At 37.4% G+C, this 22,244-nt stretch overlaps 2 protein-coding genes across 4 annotated transcripts; one reads left to right on the plus strand and one right to left on the minus strand.

Moving 5' to 3' along the window:
* Nucleotides 1-2,887: 2,887 nt before the first annotated feature.
* On the plus strand, nucleotides 2,888-6,352 carry Oscillin (glucosamine-6-phosphate isomerase Oscillin). 2 transcript variants are annotated; one of them, XM_085195725.1, is made up of 3 exons: nucleotides 2,888-3,125; nucleotides 5,066-5,843; nucleotides 6,041-6,352. In XM_085195725.1, the coding sequence occupies exons 2-3, from the start codon at nucleotides 5,076-5,078 to the stop codon at nucleotides 6,107-6,109; spliced, it is 837 nt and encodes a 278-aa protein (XP_085051851.1). In that variant the 5' UTR covers nucleotides 2,888-3,125; nucleotides 5,066-5,075; the 3' UTR covers nucleotides 6,110-6,352. The 2 variants fall into 2 exon arrangements, with proteins under 2 accessions (XP_085051851.1, XP_085051852.1); XM_085195726.1 differs by having other exon boundaries at nucleotides 2,889-3,125; nucleotides 6,156-6,352.
* RfC4 (replication factor C subunit RfC4) lies at nucleotides 6,351-22,148 on the minus strand. Of its 2 annotated transcripts, XM_085195722.1 has the most exons (5): nucleotides 21,446-22,148; nucleotides 21,143-21,364; nucleotides 15,769-15,924; nucleotides 6,900-7,222; nucleotides 6,351-6,448 (listed from the first exon to the last, which is right to left on the minus strand). In XM_085195722.1, exons 1-4 carry the CDS (start codon nucleotides 21,812-21,814, stop codon nucleotides 6,911-6,913), a joined length of 1,059 nt encoding a protein of 352 aa, XP_085051848.1. In that variant the 5' UTR covers nucleotides 21,815-22,148; the 3' UTR covers nucleotides 6,351-6,448; nucleotides 6,900-6,910. The 2 variants fall into 2 exon arrangements, with proteins under 2 accessions (XP_085051848.1, XP_085051847.1); XM_085195721.1 differs by having other exon boundaries at nucleotides 6,351-7,222.
* Between the last annotated feature and the right edge of the window lie 96 nt (nucleotides 22,149-22,244).

Genomic DNA, 22,244 nt, shown 5'->3' on the forward strand with positions numbered 1-22,244 from the left:
AAAGAGACTAATTCCAAATTTTAACATTTTATATGATAATATTCCCATAAATTTTTCGGAAAGTGTAAAGTTCTTAGGTTTAATACTCGACAAACGACTGAACGGAATTGCACATGCTGAGTATCTCAGCAAAAAATGTGAAAAAGGCATAAATGCTTTAAGAGCTGTGTCTGGTATGTGGTGGGGTGCACACCCTTATACTCTTAAATTATTATATGGTTGGTTTGGTTGGTGGCTGGCTGGTGGTGGTGGCTATGGTTTATTTGTTTTAGACCCCTTTAACAAAGTAGCGTCAGAAAAACTCAATCGAATTCAATATAAATGTCTCCGAATCATTCTAGGTGCAATGAGGTCTACTCCCACTAATGCACTCCAGGTAGAGTGTGTTGACCCCCCTCTTCCTATCCGCCGTCAATATCTCTCCGATCGATTTGTGGGCAAAATGTTACAGCTTTCTTCCCATCCTTTAAGGTCTAAGCTATCTGAGTTAGCCGACCTTATTCCTCGTGACAAACCCTTACCATATGTACTTAATAGTTTCCTTAAATTTACCAATCTTCCTCATCCTTTGTCCTGCTCTCCTTCTAACCCATTGTTTTGTACATCATACAAGGCTTTGGTTTATGCTCCTCGTATCATAACAGATCTTGGCATGATCAAGGAAGATCCTGGCACCAACACAAAGTTTCAAAATATAATTCAACTCAATTGGTGTAATCATCTTCTCATCTTCACTGATGCATCAAAGCTCTCTAAAGAGGGCTGTGTTGGTGCAGCATGCTGGATCCCAAAATTCAAAATTATTTAACAATTTAAATGTCCTCCGGAATCTTCTGTGTTTACAGGTGAGGCTGTTGCTTTATTAGAAGCAATCTTGTTTGCACATTCCCATGACTTTAGACAGACGGTTATTTTTACTGACTCGCTAAGCTGCTTAATGGCGTTAAGAGGTAACCCATTTCATAGTAAATTAAGATCTTCAATTGTTTTAAGGATTCGTGAAGAGTTGTACTCATGTTATCTAAAGGGTTTGGATATTACTTTAGTCTGGATTCCAGGACATTCTGGAATTAGTGGGAATGAATCGGCAGACTCCTGCGCTAAGTTAGCTACTCGGTGTGGCACTTTAGTTCACTTTTCTAATTCGGCCCAAGATTTGTTGTCCCTTGCATCTGCCCATCTGGATGAGTCCTGGAGGAAACTCTGGGAAAGATCAAAGTCTCTGAAAGGTAAGTACTATGCTTCTATCCAACCTTCTATTCCAAAGCGACCTTGGTTCTTTACTCAAAAATTTACTGAACGGAGAACTATATCAACAATTTGTCGTTTGCGTTTTGGACATGCATGTACGCCTGTTCATCTGGCTAAGATCAGGGTCAGGGATCACTCTCTGTGTGAATGTGGCCTCGACGACGGTTCTCCTTCTCACATCCTTTTCTCTTGTCCTAAATTGACCCGTCCCTTATATGACCTCCTTCCTTATAAAGTTCCCCGCCCCCTTAATGTCCAGTGTTTGTTAATGTTTGTGTTTAGTCCGTTATGTAATTTTTTATGTAAATATATTAAGAATAACAAAATTAAACTATAAACTAACATCTGTGTAAAATAATAGATATTACTAACCCTCTTTATTTATATATTATATTTATATTTTTTGTATTGTTATAGGTGAAGGCAGTAGTTTAACTGGATCTCTCTTAAACATGCATTTTTCTGTTGTATAATATTATTCCTTTTTTTTACCGTACAACCTCTTTCGTGAGTTCTCCATTCAACGTGACACTGGCGAAGTGATTTTGTGCTCAACTGGCACGCTCAGAACGCCATAATAGAAAGAACAGAACAGAACAGTACCAGCACACCCAAAACTGAAACTATGTTCAGTGTGAGTCGGCTAGATGGTGTACATTAGAAATGCCAGACCAGCGAAACTTACTTTTTGAATGCCCCTCGTATATCATGAGAAATATGATACATCATATTTACCCTGGGATCCGGCCGTTGAATCCTGCATATACCAGTTTTCTTAATTAAACCTATATTAATGAATAATACATGATTAGTAGAACAGATTACACCTGGGTTGCCTAGAAGAATCCTGCCGCAATCACCTTTAATTACATTTTTTCGTAACTCGTTTTTGGAGAAAATTGCACCAATACGTTTTTTATATGAATCGCACATCATTTGAAAGATAATCCCATAAGGAATTGGAAAATTAAGGGTTGCCAGCTCTCAGTCTGCCGCAAGTCTAGGGTTGCCTGGTTTATACATGTCACTAAATGTTAATAATTTGCACTCATGTGTTTTTTTAATGAATTATATATCAAATTAAAGCTTATTTTTTTCTGAACACTATAAAACAGGGTTGCCTGGAAAATTCCTGCCGCAAACAGGAGTTGCCAGCGTTTGAAATATTTTATTCCGGTTCCGTTTGACTATGAGAATAGACGATGAAATGCGCAGTCTGCCTTATGTTTTAAAGTAACATATTATATAATAGAAGGTCAATCTTAAAATCAATGTTTATTCTAATTATTCACTTGTTAAATTATGATTTTAATCATATTAAGTACACGCAGAAAACTATTTAAAGATGAAATCATTCTTATTTTTCAAGTAAAATAATAATCCATAATATTGAGTCTTCAACGGCCGGATCCCAGTCTAATTTCTTACTACACATTTATATTGAAATTGTCAAAATATATTAATAAAAGATAATAAACTTAATAAAGCTTTATCTATTTACTAGTCAGTAAAAAAAGCCAAGCCAATTTAAGCCGAATTAGAGCACCAATAAAAAACGTAAAGAGCAACGTCATATATGTGACGTGACATGTGTCACTTGTCAGTAGCTGCCGGACGTCGGTCGTCCACACTCTGCGCCGTCCAATCCAGAGCGTCCTTTACTCGACACATTGTTGAGATTGGTTGAATATTGCAATTCTAGTTTATTATTATTATACTGATAGCAGTAATTACAAAATACAGCTATCTGTGATAGATATCCAGTCGCAGTGCTCGTTGTCGTTAGTTTCTTATGAGACCATACTCTTATATAAAACATTATTTCTTCGACAACAGAGTCAAGCGGATTTCGCTAAAACAGCAGGTTCTAAAAGGTTAGTGACCTCAAAAGCATAATGACATTGAAAAATATGTTAAACATTTTTTTTTCAATAAAAGTATTTCATATTTTCAATAAACAATTGAAAAGAAAAAAAATATATTAATTCGATTTATTCATATTTTTAATAATATAAAATCTTTGAGGCCAGTCGTGGCGGAGAGGCAGTGTGACTATAAACGTCACTGGTTGTGGGTTCGATGCCCACTCGAGAAAATGAAATATTTAAATTTATATTTCTACTAGCGGCCCGCCCGCGGCTTCGCCCACTTGAACTACATGGTTATTCATTTTATAAACGGAATTGACTGACAGTCAGAAAGATAGTTCAGAAACAGCCTTAAATGGTAAATTATTGATTTTGGTAAAGATTTATATATTCTTTGTAATATAACTTTAATGATTCCATATTAGAAAAAATACCCAAATCGAATCAAATCGACTAATCTAATATCGAAATGGAATCCAAAATAATTAATCGAATATCGAATCGAAAATATTTCATTGAAAACCTCCTCCTTGTTTCGAAAGTCGGATAAAAATATAGATTTAACACAAACAAATACAGATTTATTATAAGTATATATATGGATTGCTTCATATTTGTAGGCAAGCTCTTGCCTTGAGTTCATTCAAATGCCCATAACTTCTTTTTTAATGAACTGATTTGGATGAAACAAACAGATGTTAGGTTGAGTTAAAACAAAGCAATTGGTGAAATAGTTTTAAATAAATCTGTTCAGTATTTTTGGAAATGAACGTGACCTTACATACATACAGACAGACAAGAAATAAAAAAATATATATATTTCTATTATTCTTTTTAAGTGCCCATTTCAGACAAAAATACTAAATATACAGTCAAAATATTTTTACTGTTTTATTATATATAGAGATTACTTAACTCTGTTGTCGAGGCTCGCTCTGGTAGCGAAGCGATAAGAGAGCGAACTAAAAATATTAAAAATGTAATTTTCCTCAAGTGTCCCACAACCTATCACATTTACAGTCGCACACCTGTGCTTCTGTGCCACAGGCATCTTAAAAAAACTTAAGTAGGGAAATATATGTTATTAAAAATTGTTGTCGTTTTGATTATGTCGTCGAAACCGGTCGCTTGTTATATTCTTTAATATGTATGGAACTTAATATATTGCGCTGTATTGAAGTTTAACGATTTGTAATATTTAATCAACGTGTGCGATATACATACAATCGTATTACCCGGACTCCGCGGCCGGGCCCTCGCGTCCACGTCCTCTATTGGACTGCGGTGACTCGTCGCTGTCGATATTTAGGACAATGACTTGTTATCTGCACTTCGTGTTGTTTGCGATGAATCTTCACCTCCGTTGAGAAATAAACACTATCGTTAACGAGAGGGTCAGAGAACATCAGTTAGTAAAATATTAAATATAAATGTTAAAGTAAAAACAACTTTTAATCTATACTAATATAATAAATCGGAAGAGTTTGTTTGTTTGTTTGTTTGAACGCTAAGATCACTGGATCTACTGGTCCGATTTACTTTGTTTTTGTTTTGTATGAAAGCTGCATTCTTCAGAAGTGTATATATGTAACATTACATTACACATATATACTAATATATTAAAATACTTATTTCTAATTTGACATGCAATTTATTCTGCCATGTTAATAACAACCGTCGTCGCTACGCAACCGTTACCGCGACATTTTGATATTATGGACGTCACATAACATAAGGACGTTATGAAAATAAATATAATAGTCGCTTTTGGCATTTCATCTAGATTGAAATTATAGTTTACTGTATAACATTCTAATAAATAATTAAGGAGATGTCACTGATTCGAAATGACCTAGCCTTCGGGCGGCGGGATTCTTATAGTTCAAGCAGGCGTAGCCACGTCCGGGTCCACTAGTATAATATATATGTGGGTGCGTGCGTTGCAGGAGGAACAGCATGCGTCTCATCATCCTGGAGGACGCGCCGGCGGTGGCGGACTGGGCGGCGCGCCTAGTTCTGCAGCGCATCTCGGCGTTCGCGCCTAGCCCCGGGCGCTACTTCGTGCTGGGGCTGCCCACGGGCGGCACGCCGCTCGGCATGTACCGCCGCCTCATCGAATTCTACCGTGAGGGCCGCGTCTCCTTCAAGTACGTGAAGACGTTCAACATGGACGAGTACGTGGGGCTGCCGCGCGACCACCCTGAGTCCTACCACTACTACATGTGGAACGAGTTTTTCAAGCACGTGGACATAGAGCCCGGCCACGCGCACGTGCTAAACGGCAACGCGCCCAACCTTGTGGAGGAGTGCCAGCGGTTCGAACGGCTCATCGCGGAAGCGGGCGGCGTCAACCTGTTCGTAGGCGGCATCGGGCCCGACGGCCACATCGCCTTCAACGAGCCCGGTTCCTCGCTGGTGTCGCGCACACGCGTCAAGACCCTGGCCTATGATACGCTGGAGGCCAACAAACGCTTCTTCGGTAACGACATCGACAAGGTGCCGCGGCAGGCGCTCACCGTAGGCGTGGGCACCGTCATGGACGCCAAGGAGGTGATGATCCTCATCACGGGCGCGCACAAGGCGCTGGCGCTAGCCAAGGCCGTGGAGGAGGGCGTCAACCACATGTGGACCGTGTCCGCCTTCCAGCAGCACGCGCAGGCGCTGTTCGTGTGCGACGAGGACGCCACGCTGGAGCTGCGCGTTAAGACCGTCAAATATTTCAAGGTAACCCCACATCACACACCACACCGACACACATTGCAATTGTGCATGCTAGTAATCATTCAAAATGACTCACCAATTTCTCATTTTAAAGCACACGGGCGCACTATACGGCATGCATTTGGGGAAATCTGCTTTTTCATGAGGGAAAAGGTTTGGTGTATAATAAAATTGACGTATGAGAGTGTGATGTACGACAGGCGCTGAGCGGCGAGCACCAGAAGATGCTCGAGTGCGGCGCCGAGGAGGAGCAGCGCGTGTTGCACTGAGCTGTGCCGTGCCGAGCTGTGCTACAGTGCGCTCTGCTTGTTGCAGAGTCTGATGGACGAGCACAACAAGGCGATAGCGCCGGCGTAGCGAGCGCCGCGGTGCCGCGGTGCCGCAGTGCCGCCCTCCAACACACACGATACCACTTACAGTTATAAATCATGTTTATGTATTATTAAATTGCTCTTATTTACATTTGTAAGCTTTATAAAGATATATTTTATAATAAAATAAGACATCATGTTGTTGGTGTTTTTCTTTATTTTAATAATGAAATGGTTGTAAGATAATGAGTTCAACAAATGCTTCAAAGAATATCAAAAATCAGGTCAATTGACAATCTGTAAGAGGATAAAAATAGTGTTAGATCCTTACTCTATATAAATAATCCATTACGAAAATAAAGTGTTTGTTAGTATTAATTAAGTATTTTAACGCACTTATTAGTGCATATAATTACAAAGCTTCAAAGTTGTTGAACCTTTAGTAGTATTTATTTTCGTTATTGGTATCGATGCGTAACTGCATCACATATAACACAGTATGGACAAACATCGTGAAATCTCCCTTCCTGTATACTTAATGTTAAACCTATAATTGTAACATACAACTGAATACAATAGATTTAACAGTTCTTTTAATGATAGGTAAGTTATTGTATATTAAAGTATTTTATAAAAAAATATATAAAACGCAACAAACACATTTAATTGCAATTACAATAAAAAAACTGTTTGTCAAATCATTGTTTCAATAAATCAAAAGTTTTACAAATATGACCATGACACGTACAACACGCGCCTTCACCAGTCGTAAGCGCCGGTGGCACTGGTGGCGCGGCACATGCGCGCCAGCATGGCGGCCAGCTGCAGCGGCGATGCGAGCCCGTCGGCGGCACGCAGGTGCGCGCGCGCCGCCTCGCGCAGCAACGCCAGGCGCGCGCTCTCGGCCGCGTCCAGCGCGCGCGCCACGCGCAGCACCACGCCCAGCACGTCCTCGGCTGAGTACCCGAGCCGCTGCAGCTGCGCCAGAGCGCGGCACGCCGCGCCAACGTCCCCGCCCAGCGTCGCCGTCAGCATGCCCCTCACCAGCAAGGGATGCGGCTCATCGCATACCTAATTCAAATTCAAATAATTTTTAAGTTACATTACCAATTTACTACCAGTTCACTAAAGTTAACCAATCCGGCCCATAAAGAACCGGCGCAAGAAACTTAGTGGGTCTTATTTTTTTAAATCTATTTTATATAAACAATGTTCTGACTAGAGATGGGCGTTATCGTTTTTTTCCGTTAACGGTTATGAAATCGATATATGGTTGTCGTATCGATATCAAAAACGGTTTTCAGATATCGTTTTTTTTTTCGACTTGTCAATAAGCGCAATTATAAGTTGTAGGGGACGTGGCCTACACTATTTAGCTGGAGATTAGCGGCTCGATAATAAAAAATAATATTTTAATTAAAAGTTGCTTTATTGCTTGCTATATGATAATACGCTAATGAATGCTACCGGTCCGCGGTCCGAGTATGCACTGCCTTATAATAGTAGCGCCGGGAACGTGCTCAAAGGCTATGCCGCGGTGTTCGGTTACAATATTTGGACCGAACATGCTCCCGGGCCAGAGATAAATGATACATAAGCTATGATGAGATGAATGAGATGAACTTAAGAACTATTACAAGATGATAAACAATTTTTCTTATAACTAAGTTAAGACTAAATTATACAAAACAAAATAAAGATTTTCTCTGATTAAAACAAATTATTTTGCTAAAAGATTTCGGCTACTAATGATAGGGGATGTTGCTTGGTTTTTAAATATAACCCTATCACAAACATATGGCTGACGGTCAGCCTTGCTCTGCTTTCGCGCACTTTCACTGACACTGACACTATTACTAACACTTGCACTACGGTTATGAAGAGGAATCTCGGGTGAGATGGCCACGGTCCGTCGCTGCCGCCACCTGCGCCATGCAAACACTGCTACCGCTGCTATTGCTGCTCCCACCAGGATATAGCATATTGTATACTGGTGTATGTCGTGGTAAGATATGATGTCCACTGACTCACTATCTTTTCGAAGCTGCTTCAATTTTAAATCGAGATCGTTTAGTGAATCGTTTGCGAAACTTGTAAAATTTAATTCTTGTATTGGCATAGGTATGTTTAAAAGGTGATTAATTTCTGCGGGTATCGTAGGCGTAAAAATATCTGTCATTATCTTTAAGCTACTCTTTTTGGATCTTTGCGCATATAGAGAAAAATCCTTTCCTTTAATAAGACATCCTTCCTGCATGGTAACAATACCGACCTTGCTCAATGTTCGTGCTGTTATTTTATCATCGCATGTTACACGCACAGTGTAAGAATCACAGAAGAAAAATAAATATTTATTTTCAGCTAGCTTTATCCATTTACGTTCACATGATGATTTAATTATTTGACAAGTGTGTGTCATTAAATCCTTTATACAAAAACGCTCATTAGTATATAAAAATGATATGATATTTTGCTGTTTACATATGAAAAACTGGTCGCTTTTTAAGCACTCTTGTAACTCGGTCTGTTGCAATGTAAAATAGGCATCTCGTTTTAAATTGATCGCTACGTAATCTGCTATAGGAATAACACTGACGGTGTCATTCTGGACTTGTTGGGGTACAGCTATTAGATGATAAAGTGTATACGAGTCTCGGTGTACCAAAGGTAAATTTATCTCAAATAATAAAAATTGCTGAGTCATCCTAACTCTGATATTTAAAAGACTATATATTTTAAATAAATCGGTGTCTAAATTTCCTAACGGTAAAGTAAGTTCTTGTGATAAATGTCCTGAGATGATGTGTAACTGTTGTCGAAGTTGTTCCGGTTGGATAAGATGAAAGTTGAGTTGTCCATGATGAACGTCGGTGATGGTGTCTAACATGGTATCTTGAATACGACGTAGATTTTGCAATAAGTTATTTGCTGTAATTGCGGAAAGTGTAAATTCCTCGTTGAACGAAATATTATTTAATTTCTGATCAATAATGCTTATTGAGTTATATATGTTATTTATATGCTTATTTATAATTTTATGCTGTTTCTCTATAGTCACTTCAGTACGTTTTAATAAATTATATTCGCCCTCAATAATAGACGTTTGATTTTTCCATAAGTGCAGTAGATGATTATTGTTTGCCTGTATGAGTTGAATGTCCTGTTGATACTTTTCTGCGAAATGTTCGTCTAATACGCCGAAGAGACTGTTTGCAACGTAGCCTACTCCATTGATAAGCCCGCGTCTCCGTCGTGTGCCGGTGTCCCCGCGCTGACGCATGAGCAGCTCATTGTAGTACTCCAGCTCGGTGTACTCATGTTTCAGTTGTAGCAAGGTAATGTTACAGTGATTGTTTAAATATGAGCTATTACATACTTTTTCCATATAGCCCGTCAATTTATTATATGCTTTAATTCCTTGCCAATAAGGTGACGTATTATAATAAACCACGAGTGTCCATTTGTCTTGAATTAATTTCATATTGTATAATGGGTTCAAATACAGTGAATTATAATTTTTTAAATATGTAATATTAAATTCACAGTAAGACGGACTTATAACATTCATAAATAAGATGAATGTAGTTGCTAGTGATAAAAGTGATATGCGTTTTGCTGGCCTCTGTATGCTTTCCTTTGGATTTTCTTTAGATTTACGGTCTTTGATGCTATTTGATGCTAGATTTTCCGACTTAATTGGCAAGAGTGATAATTTTGTAATTGGTCGTTTGATTATTCCACTTGAAGTACGCAGAGTGACCACACGTACGTGATTATCCGTTCCAGGGAAAATTTCTACTACTCTCCCTAGGCTCCATTGTTGTGATGGTAGATTGTCGTCATGGATTACGACAATATCTCCTACTTGAATATCTGGTTTAGCTTTTAACCATTTACTCCTTACTGATAGCTGAGAAAGATATTCCTGTTTCCATCTTTTCCATAAGTCTCGAAATAATTTAGTTGTTAATTGCCATCTCGTGCGGGCGTCTTCTTCTGTATCTATTATGGATAAGCCTGGTCTTCCAGTTAAAAAATGAGCTGGTGTTAATATATCTAAATCGTCGATGCTTTCTGATAACGCACAAAGTGGCCTCGAATTTAAGCACGCCTCCAGACGCGCCAAAAGAGTGGAGAATTCTTCAAAAGTTAGTTTTTGTTCTCCTAGAACTCTCCGCAATTGAAATTTTAAGCTACGTACTGCTCTTTCCCATAATCCGCCAGCGCTTGGCCATGCTGGTGCATTAAAATGCCATTCTATACCTAGTTCTTGTATATTTTTATGACATTCTTTACCGAAAATTTGCTGTATATTGTAATATTCTTCCCTTAATGCTCGATTTGCGCCAACAAAATTCGTACCGTTATCACTATACATATGTGCAGGTGCCCCGCGCCTTGCTGCCATTCGACGTAGAGCTGCTAAAAACGCAGAAGAGCTTAAATCCGACACTAGTTCTAAATGAACCGCTTTAGTAACCATGCACACAAATATGGCTATGTATCCTTTACAAGTTTTGATACCTCTTCCTTTATTCGCTTTGATGTCGACGTATCCCGTATAATCCACTCCGGTATGATAAAATGGATATGATGAATTTACTCTTGCTGATGGAAGATCCCCCATTAATTGATTGTTGGTAGTGGTATTACACTTTCTGCAGGTAACGCAATTTTGTATAAAATGTTTGGTTGCTCGATTTCCTCCGATAATCCAATATTTTTGTCGTAATACTGATAATGTAAGACGAGGTCCTCCATGAAATGTTAGTGTATGTGCTTGATCAATCAATAAGTCTGTTAAACGGCCTTTATGTGGGATTAATATGGGATATTTCATATCTGAGCTAATAGTGGCGTGACGTAGTCGCCCACCTACACGTAAGAGTCCAAATTCATCGATAAATGGATTTAAATTTAGTAATTTACTGCTTGATTGTAATGCTGTATGATTTTTTAAATTATTAATGTCACAAGTAAACTCTGTAAGCTGAACATGTTTTATTATTAATTTACTTGCATATCTGAGTTCTTGTAATGTGAGATACTCGCCGCTCCATTGTTTTCGCTTGCCGTGGATAGCTCGAATGACCCATGCTAATATTCTTATAATTTTATTAAATGAACTATATTTATTTAATAACTCCATTATTATGTCGTATGGGTTCTGTATATTTTGTACAATATTTGCTTGCCGTTTCTTCTCTTCTTGATTAGTAAAATATTCTTTATATTGTGGAATCGCATTGTTAAATAGCCAAGGTGGTCCCTGCCACCATAATTTGTTTAATTGTAATTCTGTTGCTAAGCTTCCTCTGCTTAAAATTAAATAAATTTGACTCCGTGCTAAGCTGACATTCCTGGTCGATATTGCTTAATAATTCCGCTTGATTTGACCTCCATTTCCTTAAATTAAATCCTCCAGACCTTAAAAGCATGTCCAAATTTTTTACTAGCTCTTGACCCTGCTGAATACTATATGCTCCGCTAACTAGATCGTCGACAAAAAAATCATTTTCTAAAATGTTTGCTGCTTCGGGATAATTATGCCTTTCATCGTCTGCGAGTTGCCTTAATGTCATAAGTGCTAAGAAAGGCGCTGCTTTAGTTCCGTACGTTACAGTTTTAAGCTGATAAAATGAAATAGGACACTCAGGAGACTCTCGCCACACGATTTTTTGATAAACTTGATCAGATTCATGTACAAAAATATTTCTGAACATTTTTTCTATATCCGATGTAAAAACGTATTCATATTTCCTCCATTTTAATATAAGCATCTGCAAATCTTGCTGTAAATTTGGACCACGGTACATAAAATCATTTAAGCTACTTCCGTTCGAAGTTTTTGCTGAGGCGTTAAACACTACACGTAGTTTCGTGGTGATAGATTCCGCTCGTTCCACACCGTGATGTGGCAAATAACACTCCGGTATCATATTTCTAGTGTTTTCTGTACACAATACCATGTGTTTTAAATTAATGTATTCATTTATAAATAGCTTGTAATCGTCGGCATATTTTTTATTTTTATTAAATTTACGCTCTAAATTTTTAAATTGTGCTACAGCTACGTGCTTTGACGAACCTAAATTCTGAATTTCGGGTTTCAAGGGCAGCCGAACTTCATATCGGCCACTTTTTAATCGTTTTGTTGTTGATTTATATGTATTTATGCATTCATGATCTTCTGAAGACATATTTGAAACCTCGGAAATATCCTCTATTTCCCAAAATTTTTGTATGTCGTCAATGTTATTTACAACGACGTTGCAATTAAAAAATTGAGCATTCCCACATAAAATCCAACCTAACTGAGTTTGCTGTGCTATGGGTTGGTTTTCGCTATTATTTTTTATAATACCGGCCAAAACTATGGTTGAATAAATATCGGCACCTAATAAAAGATCTACTGGGCTGCTAATATGGAATTCTGGATCCGCTAGATCAATGTGCTCTAAATGCGTCCACGCTGGCTTTACGAAACTTCTATTCGGCAAATTTTTAATTAAATTATTCATAATATAAACTTCAGTATCAAAGGAAAAATTATTGTGTATTGAACAACAGGTGATATTGAGCATCCCTTTACAATTGCTTTCTTTTTCACCTACTCCGAAAATTACACCCTTACACTGTGATCTCTTTAAGCCTAACCTTTGTGCTGCGTTTTAAGAAATTAGAGAGAGTTGAGAACCTTGATCGATAAGTGCTCTCATAGTGATTTTTGATCCATCTGAAGATATGACGTTTATTTTTGCCGTCGATAATAATATTTCTTTACAATTATTGTTAGGTAAATGTAAAGTGCTAATTGAGTGGTCATTGTTTTCCACATAATTATTTTGCGCAATGGCTGTTGTTTGATGTCCGTTCGGCGTCGTATTTATTCCGGTTTCGTGTAACAGCGTGTGGTGGTTTCCATTGCAAAGGCGGCATCTTTTCAATGAAATACACCTATTTCCGTTATGATTATACAAACAATTATTGCACAATTGTTTTTGTGAAACGATTTTATGTTTTATTTGTAATGGATATTCTATGAATTTTTTGCACTGGAAAATTCCATGCGGTTCTGAACAAATAGGACATTTTGTGCTTGCCACGTGTAAAGATTTTAAAGGCCTTGATGAGTTTTGTGGCTTGTAATAGTTGCTGCGAAATGTATAATTTTTATGCTGCTGAGGATGATTTTTATTATTAAAACTATTAAAATGGTTATTAGATGCTTCCTGTTTCTTTCTTGTTGATTCGAGAGTAGAAAACTTCCCTTCTAAATATTTTAAAAAATCTTGTAAAGTCGGCAATTCTTGTGGATATTTTAAAGATTCTATATAAGACGTATATGACTCTGAATCTAATTTTTGTGACAAAATATGCACAATAAGCGGATCCCATGAGCTAGTATCGACACCCAAATTGCGAACGGCGTGGATACATTCAAAAGTCGTATCATGTAGCTTTTTAATGTGCGATAATGATTGTTGCTGTGCCGTCGCTATGTTTAATAATGTGTTAATATGAGCAGTAAAAATACGTTTTTTGTTATTATAACGATGATTTAAAATTTCCCAACATGTTAAATAATTTTCATGGCTAATAGTAAGATGTTGTATTAATCTTTCGGGTTCCCCTTGAACTTTACCTTTAAGAAACTGCATTTTTTGCGAATTAGATAAAGAAGAGTTTTTATGTATGGCTTCCGTAAAAAGATTTTTAAAAGCCAACCAATGCTGATAATTTCCATTAAAGGATGGAATATTTATTTGCGGTGTGTACTTTTCGCGATACGACACCGAAAACATATTAGAGTTTAAAAGTTTCTTTATGTTGCTATATTCTTTTTCATGTTTATTAAATAGATATTCATACTCTCCGTCTTCTCCGTTCAATTCAGCATCGATTTCCCAATGTAACGTGTCTATAGCTGTCCAACGGGTTTGTATTTGCTTGAGAATATCCTCGTATTCCCATCTCTCCGATATTGATTCCATATCAATCGCTGATATAGTCCTAGAAAATGCTTTGAAGTTAACGAATTGCTTTTTAAGCATGTCATCCAGTTTGCTATTTGAACCCTGGCTAACCTTCTTAGTACTTACGTACTCGCTCGCTTGCTGTCCTGCCGCGGAAGTTCCCGCTTGTGCTCCTTGAAATTCATCTTGAGGCTCCCCTAACTGATTTAATTGATTAAGTATAAAAGATTTTGTTTCATTATATTTCTGCTTTGCGTTTTCGTATTCAGAGTTAAGAAAATACGGATGACTCAGATTTTTAAACTCGCGTAAACGATCATCATTGGCCTCGTAATCCGACCAGTATGCCTCTAAATTATTTAATCGCCTTTTCAAAGACGTTTCTGATCTTCTTTCCTTGCTTTCTTTTTTGATATTAATTATAATCTTATGAATAGCTTCGCTAATCTCGATTTGTGTTTTAAATAAGTCTTCCATTTTTTAAAGATGAAAAAGCTAGATATATAAAAAAATAGGAACGATCTTACTTGATATATGACGCTACGTCCTGCTGCTATTTGCTGATTATATATTTTAGCCTCGTGGCCAAATATTGTTCTTCTGCTTGCTCGTTCCACTCACTCACTTAAGTAATTATTAAAGTCACGATAATTCACTAAATGCTAGTCTTTGCTAAAAATGTATTTTTATAAAATTGCTTAAAAAAATCGCTAGATGCTAATCCGGCTCGAAGGACCAAAATGTAGGGGACGTGGCCTACACTATTTAGCTGGAGATTAGCGGCTCGATAATAAAAAATAATATTTTAATTAAAAGTTGCTTTATTGCTTGCTATATGATAATACGCTAATGAATGCTACCGGTCCGCGGTCCGAGTATGCACTGCCTTATAATAGTAGCGCCGGGAACGTGCTCAAAGGCTATGCCGCGGTGTTCGGTTACAATATTTGGACCGAACATAAGTATAAAATTATAATATAATAATAAATATATTTAATTAGTATTACATAAAAAATGCTTTATAAACTATAAACATAAGTTAAAAAAACAATATTTAGTAATTAAATTGAAATAATGTTAAAATACAAAATCAAATTTTAAATCCAAATTTCAACCTTATTTATTTATTTAGAAGTTCGATTTCATAACGAAGAACTAGTAACTAACTAAGAAAACCGTCAAAACATGAATCTGCTAGTTAGTTAGCTATCGGATATTCGCTTTATTTCTTTTACACCCGTGAAGAATATACTGATAGAAAGAGAGGTAGCGAATATCAGTTCATCAGATATTCGCCTTATCTCATTTACGCCTGTTCGGAATACATTACTTAGAAAGAGAGGAAGTTAGTTTCGATATAAAACGTCGATCGTTTGACGTTTCAGAAGTTTTGCGTTATTACGGTTTTGTTCAGATCACAGCTATGTTGAGTTTTAAGTTTCTGTAAAAACGGTTTTCTAAAAACATGTATCGATACGTTATGTTTTCCTTAACATAACGGTTTTAAGTTACGTTTTGATATATCGAACTCATCCCTAGTTCTGACTGTTAATCCTAATAAACTATTGGGCTTATTTATTTTCTTTTTAGTTTTATGCAGTCGAGGTTTTTTTAAATATTTTGTGTAAATGATCATATGACCTTGAAAACATGGTCGGGACTGACGTGCGCGAAACCCTGCGCAGTCGCCTGCAGATTGTTGAGCGCCGCGCGCAGGTCGCCCTGTGCAGTGAACACCACCGCGCTCACACCCTCCTCTGTGTATGATAGCTTTTCCGCTTCGCACACTTCTATAACCTGGAAAATAGTTAAAAAAAAGTTAGTTTAAAATATTTTGTTTGGATTTCTTGATAATTGATTTATTTATTAGATTTATTATTTTGGATTTGACTTCAATGATTGGATTATTTGATTCCATTTGCGTATTTTTTGCAATATGCAATCATTACAGTTAGTTTACAAAGAATCTTTACCCAAATCTATAACTTAACATTTAAAGCTGTTTCAGAACAAATTAATAAATTTTGGACGGTGGGATCCAATTTTGCATTTTCTCTTAAATAAAAATAAAACTATATTATTTCTTTTAGACAAATTGGAACCCACAACCACAAATTTACAGTCACAGCAGTTGCCTTCTATTATATATGTAACGTAAATAAAATACTGAGTTCATTGAATAAGTATTGTATTGGCTAGGTAGCCTGACACGAACTAACTTGTCATATATAATTTCAACTTACCCACTTAAATTCCCTTTATTATTTAACAAAGCAAATAAGTACCTACATTTAAATCTATATAACAAACTTTGACTTTATATATGACATACCTCCCCAATAAGATAGCTTTACAATAATTTAAAAATCAACACAAAATAACATATACAATAATAACAATCAATTTAAACAATGAGCATTCTCAACTACTTGCGGCCTCTGATAAGGTGACTTTGCACGTACACTAAACTTATATTTTATTTTTCCTGTGCTATCAGAAGTACTAGGAATTCCTAACATTTCAGCCCATTCTGTGGCATCTGGTATAGCAATGATTTCTTCCTCTACCTGACTATTCTCGTCCTCTTTGTTACCATTGATATCATCCATATCTTTATCCATATCTACATCTATATTCTCAGTAGTTATATTTGGTGATAAATGTTCACGATTATCATTTACCTCTCTCTCAGTTTGAGTTGCTGCTGGAGTAATTTTAATTAACTGGTCAATATGTCTATTAATAATCGTCCCCTCACTCGTCTTCACTTTATAATTAGATGGACCTGACTTTTCATTAATTACCCCAGGAAGCCACCTTGGACCAGTTTGGTTGTAATTTCTATACATTACTTTCTGATTTACATTAGTTTGACGGGGTTTCTTTTGATTATTATTATAAATTTCCTGTTCATTCTTTGTATTTCTCAAATTATCTGGATGCAAAGTATCTAATAGAGTACGCAGACGCCTCTTCATTAGTAATTCTGATGGACTTTTATTAGTTGTTACGCATGGTGTACTCCTAAGAGCTAGTAACAAATTAGGAATTTTAACAGCCCACGATAAGTTATCCATTTTATTGAGTTTTCCTTTTATCGTTTGAACCATGCGCTCAGCCAAACCATTAGTAGCTGGGTGGTAAGGTGCTGTCGTTACATGCCTAATATTATTGGCCTTCAAAAAATTCTGTATATCATTTGATGTAAAAGAAGTGCCATTGTCTGATACTAACACTTCACACAAACCATGGGTTGCAAATACTGATCTTAATAAGCTAATGGCTGTTGCAGACGTGGTATTATTTACCACAAACACTTCAGGCCATCTGGAGTATGCATCCACCATGATCAAGAAATATTTATTCTTATATGGTCCGGCCCAATCAATGTGGATCCTTGACCAGGGTCTTGTGGGCGTAATCCACTCATGCACTACCTTAGGAGGCATATGTCGATTTTCTAAGCATTTCGAACAACTTCCAATCATTAATTCAATATCTTCATTGAGACCTGGCCACCACACGTAACTCCGAGCAACTGACTTTGTTTGAACTATTCCTGAATGTGCTTTATGTAGAACTTGTAATACATGTTGTCTAAGTGCACTCGGTATAAATACACGACAACCGAGAAGTATGCAATCATTTTGTAGTGATAGTTCAAGTTTATGTAACCAAAATGGACGGAGACATTTGTCATTAATTTTTGTTGGCCACCCATGCTTTATATAGTGCATCACTTGACATAAAGTTTTGTCTTGTTTTGTTGCTAAAGCAACGCGTTCGGCATCAAAAGGAAAATCAGCTGGTGCTTCAGCCATTAATAAAATATCACTCAAACTTTGCTCTGGTTGTTCGGCCACTGGCTGAGGCCATCTACTAAGACTGTCGGCATATCCAATTTGAGATCCAGGTTTGTATACTATTTCATAATTATGTGCAGTCAATGCAATAGCAATTCTAGTTAGTCGAGGCGAGAGCATAGTTGGCATAGGTTTTTTAGGATCGAAAATGCCAAGTAGAGGTTTATGGTCCGTAACTATACGGAAACGCCTTGCCATCAGGTAATTATTAAATTTTGTTATACCGAACATAATAGTTTAGTGTGAATGAAGAGTTCTAGATGCCATTGCTATTGGACGTTCTTCCATATCCTCCATTTCATGAGATAATACTGCCCCAACTCCATACTCTGAACTGTCACAGGTGAGTATTAATGGTTTATTAACATCATAATGTACCAAGGTTACATCGAAGGTAAGTAAACTTTTAGCTGTTTCGAATGCACTCTGCTCTACTTTTGACCATTTCCAACTACTTTTCGCGTCCAATAAACGATGTAAAGGCTCTAATACCGTAGCTTTGTGTGGAACAAATCGCTCATAAAAATTGTATAGGCCAAGAAATGCTTGCAACTCTTTCTTGTTTTTCGGTGCAGGAGTCTTCACAATAGACTCCACCTTACTAGGTGCTGGGTGTATACCTTCTGAATCTATGACAAAACCAAGAAATTCAACCTTCTTCTGAGCAAATTTACATTTCATTTTGTTTAAGCGCAGTCCTGCTTTTTCTATTTTTCCGAGTACCATGTCTAAGCTTTCCAGCATTTCCAACATCGACCGGCCACTAATTATTATGTCGTCGATCAATACTGCAACACTTGGAATGCCCGCTAATAACGAGGTCATTAAGCGCTGGAATATTCCTGGACAAGCTTTAACGCCAAATGCTAACCTATGTACAGTGTATAGGCCTTTACAAGTATTTAAAGTAAGTAGTTTTGAAGTGTTATCGTCCACAACCACTTGGGTATATGCTCTGTCTAGGTCTAATGTTGTAAAAAAATTTCCACCAGCAACTGTGGCAAAAACTTCATTAGCCGTTGGCATCGGGTATGTATCTGATTCCGTCGCCTCATTCACTGTACTCCGGTAATCTCCGCATAGTCTTATTTCACCAGACTTTTTTACTATAGGTACCACAGGTGTAGCCCATTCTGAAAATGACACGGGGCACAAAACTCCTTCGTGTTCTAATCTGTCTATCTCGTTTTCAACCCGTTCCCTAAGGGCATATGGTACAGGGCGAGCTTTTAAAAACCGAGGATTTGCACCAGATTTCACATGTATAGCAACGGGATTACCATTGTACGTACCAAGGCCATCTCTAAATACCTCCGTATGCCTTGTTATTACCTTCTGCAATTGCGCCAGATCATCGCTAGCAATGAAATTAATGTTCATTGTGATATCTAGAGGCGCGAGCCAATTGTGACCAAGTAGATTTGGACCGTTCCCTTTAGCTACTATCATAGTCAAATCTCTTAAGACATTCTTATATCGCACTGGCAATGTTGCCTGCCCAAGCAATTTTACAGGTGTTTCATTCCATGTACGCAATGATAACTGGATCTGCTCTAATGTGTTCCGCGGCAAGTGACTGCAGAGCACACTCCATGTGCGCTCGTTGATGAGAGAGAAACTAGCCCCCGTATCGACTTGCATCCGCACGGGCACGTCAGCAATAAAAATATCAACTTCGTAAGGTGGCACCCGCGTAGCACTCTGCATATTGTAAATGCCATTTAATAGATCTCCATTATCTTCAATCTGTGTGAAATTAACGTCCTTCTGGTTAGACTTTTTCTTTTTAATACAAATTTTTTCAACGTGCCCTCGCTTCTTACAAAATCGGCAAATTGCGTTGACAAAACGACATTCTCCCGCGTGTCGGCTCCCACATCGGTAACACAACCGATTAGACACTGTTGTTTGTACGGCGTTAACGTCCATCGGCTCGCCGGCGTCGTCTTGCGATGTCCCGGCGCGCGCCCTCACGTCCGCGACGGCGCCGCTGTTGATGCCCGCGGTACCGTGTATCATGCGCACATCACGATCTGCACTTTCCGATGCTAACATTGCACTCACTACGTCCTGATAGTGTAAATTGTCGCGTTTTAATAGTTCGTATTGTAATCTACTGTCACTCATACCACACACGAGTTTGTCGCGTAACATTCTTTCTAAGTCTAAATATACTAAAGTCATAGTCATAGTCAAGTCAAGTCATATAATACTAAAGTCTAAAATTACACTTGGCACTAAGTTTTCTCACATCTGCAATAAAGTCTGAAGCTAATTCACCGCGTTTTTGTTCCCGTTTATAAAACTTATATGACATTGTAATTTCATTTGGAGTAGGACTGTAATGCCTACTTAGAATTGCTTCTATTTCGGTAAAAGTCACATCGGTTGCTTTTCGAGGCGTAATCAACGCAACCAAAGTGTCATACACTCGCGAACCACACACTGTGAAAAAATTAGCACGCTTAACATTGTCCACGATGACGCCATTTGCCTCGAAACAAAACTTCAATCGGTCTATGTAACTGTCCCAGTTAGCCGAGTCTGGATTGTATTCTTCAAATCTTATAGCTTTTTTATCCATTTTGTATAATTTTTAACTTCTCGTCGCCAATATTATATATGTAACGTAAATAAAATACTGAGTTCATTGAATAAGTATTGTATTGGCTAGGTAGCCTGACACGAACTAACTTGTCATATATAATTTCAACTTACCCACTTAAATTCCCTTTATTATTTAACAAAGCAAATAAGTACCTACATTTAAATCTATATAACAAACTTTGACTTTATATATGACACCTTCTTTCATATCGGCATATTTTTTTATAGATCTTGCAAACTTATTTAAAATACTAGCAGCCTTATCCTTTAAATTATCCTTTAATTAACAAAGTTGACTGACAATCGAATGTATTGATGTTAATGAATAATTTTATTTACTCTTTAATAATATAATTTAATTAGGGTGTGACACAAGTCGTAATGCCTATACAGGTCAACCAGATCATTGAAATATGCTGAATGTCCTATATTGGTGACAGATTGTAATATGAAGAGAAGTTAAGATTAGAAGATTAATATTGTATGTGTTGTATTAGTATTATATTATTGTATTAGTATTGTGATGTATAAAAACTGTAACATACCTTTGCCATTATTTGAGCATCAGTGAGCCTTGTGTATCTCAGTACTGCGCACCGGGACTGTATAGGTTCAATTATTTTCTCACTGTTATTGGCTGCAAGAGCAAATCGAGTTGTGCTTGAATATAACTCCATGGTGCGACGGAGAGCCTGCTGGGCACCATCAGTCATACTGTCGGCTTCATCTAATATCACTATTTTATGCCGTCCAGCTGGTAAGGTGACCTGAAAAAGAAATATGTCATTTAGTAATGAGATTTATAATCAATTTAAAGTAATAATAACAAATGCTTTATATTTCCTAACCTTTTGTTGGGCAAACATTTTTATTTTATTCCGAACAACGTCGATACCACGATCATTGGAAGCATTAAGTTCCAGAACGGCATCTTTAAATGAACTTCCGAGAAGTGCTCGGGCTAGACAAAGTATAGTAGTTGTTTTGCCCACACCGGGCGGACCCGCTATTATTATATTTGGTGCATTCCCCGTCCGGGCAAATACACCTAATCGCGAAACTGTGTCTTCGTTTCCTACAATATCTGTAAAAGTTTGAGGCCGATACTTTTCTATCCAAGGCAAATGAGAATTAGATTTGTTTTGTCCAGCAGATGATTTTATAGGTTTCAGATCAACATCGTCTATTTCCATTATTATCACATCATTGTCACTCATATTGTTGCTTTAGTGCATGCATATATTTAAAAAAATATTTAAATCTTTTATTTTTAGTTTCTGTTTTAAAGTTAGCTTCTCATTAGTTTCTAGTTCTACTTGTCAGTTTAGTTTTTAACTTTTTAACAAGTAAATGTGTTCTGTGGTTCTATGGTTTTTAGCATCTGGTAGGGATGCTGCAAAGCAGACAAAATATTCATGTTGCATAACATCGATGTTGCATTAATGAAAACATCGGAACATCGATGTCAGTAGGAATACATTATCGAAATTTGGTCGCGTAACGTCATAATCTACCAAAATTTACGAATGCTTCCACACACGTATTTATTAAATTCTGACCATCACTACACACCACAGACTAGTTGTCTACCTAGTCTGTGGTCTATGCCGGTGCAGCCAACAGCAGCCAACCCGGTGTCGTTTTACA

The sequence above is a fragment of the Heliconius melpomene genome, chromosome 13 (assembly GCF_056956725.1).
Source record: "Heliconius melpomene rosina isolate 202511_hmr_F chromosome 13, ASM5695672v1, whole genome shotgun sequence".
Lineage (NCBI taxonomy): Eukaryota > Metazoa > Arthropoda > Insecta > Lepidoptera > Nymphalidae > Heliconius > Heliconius melpomene.

What these genes read in the sequence shown, in the direction of transcription:
- RfC4 (XM_085195722.1), bottom strand. Translation starts at nt 21,814, where the DNA reads ATGAGTGACAATGATGTGATAATAATGGAAATAGACGATGTTGATCTG. An exon ending in AAATGTTTGCCCAACAAAAG is followed by an intron (nt 21,365 to 21,445) that starts GTTAGGAAATAT and finishes TTTCTTTTTCAG; the next exon opens with GTCACCTTACCAGCTGGACG. An exon ending in GTCCCGACCATGTTTTCAAG is followed by an intron (nt 7,223 to 15,768) that starts GTCATATGATCA and finishes AATTTGAATTAG; the next exon opens with GTATGCGATGAGCCGCATCC.
- Oscillin (XM_085195725.1), top strand. Translation starts at nt 5,076, where the DNA reads ATGCGTCTCATCATCCTGGAGGACGCGCCGGCGGTGGCGGACTGGGCG. An exon ending in AGACCGTCAAATATTTCAAG is followed by an intron (nt 5,844 to 6,040) that starts GTAACCCCACAT and finishes GATGTACGACAG; the next exon opens with GCGCTGAGCGGCGAGCACCA.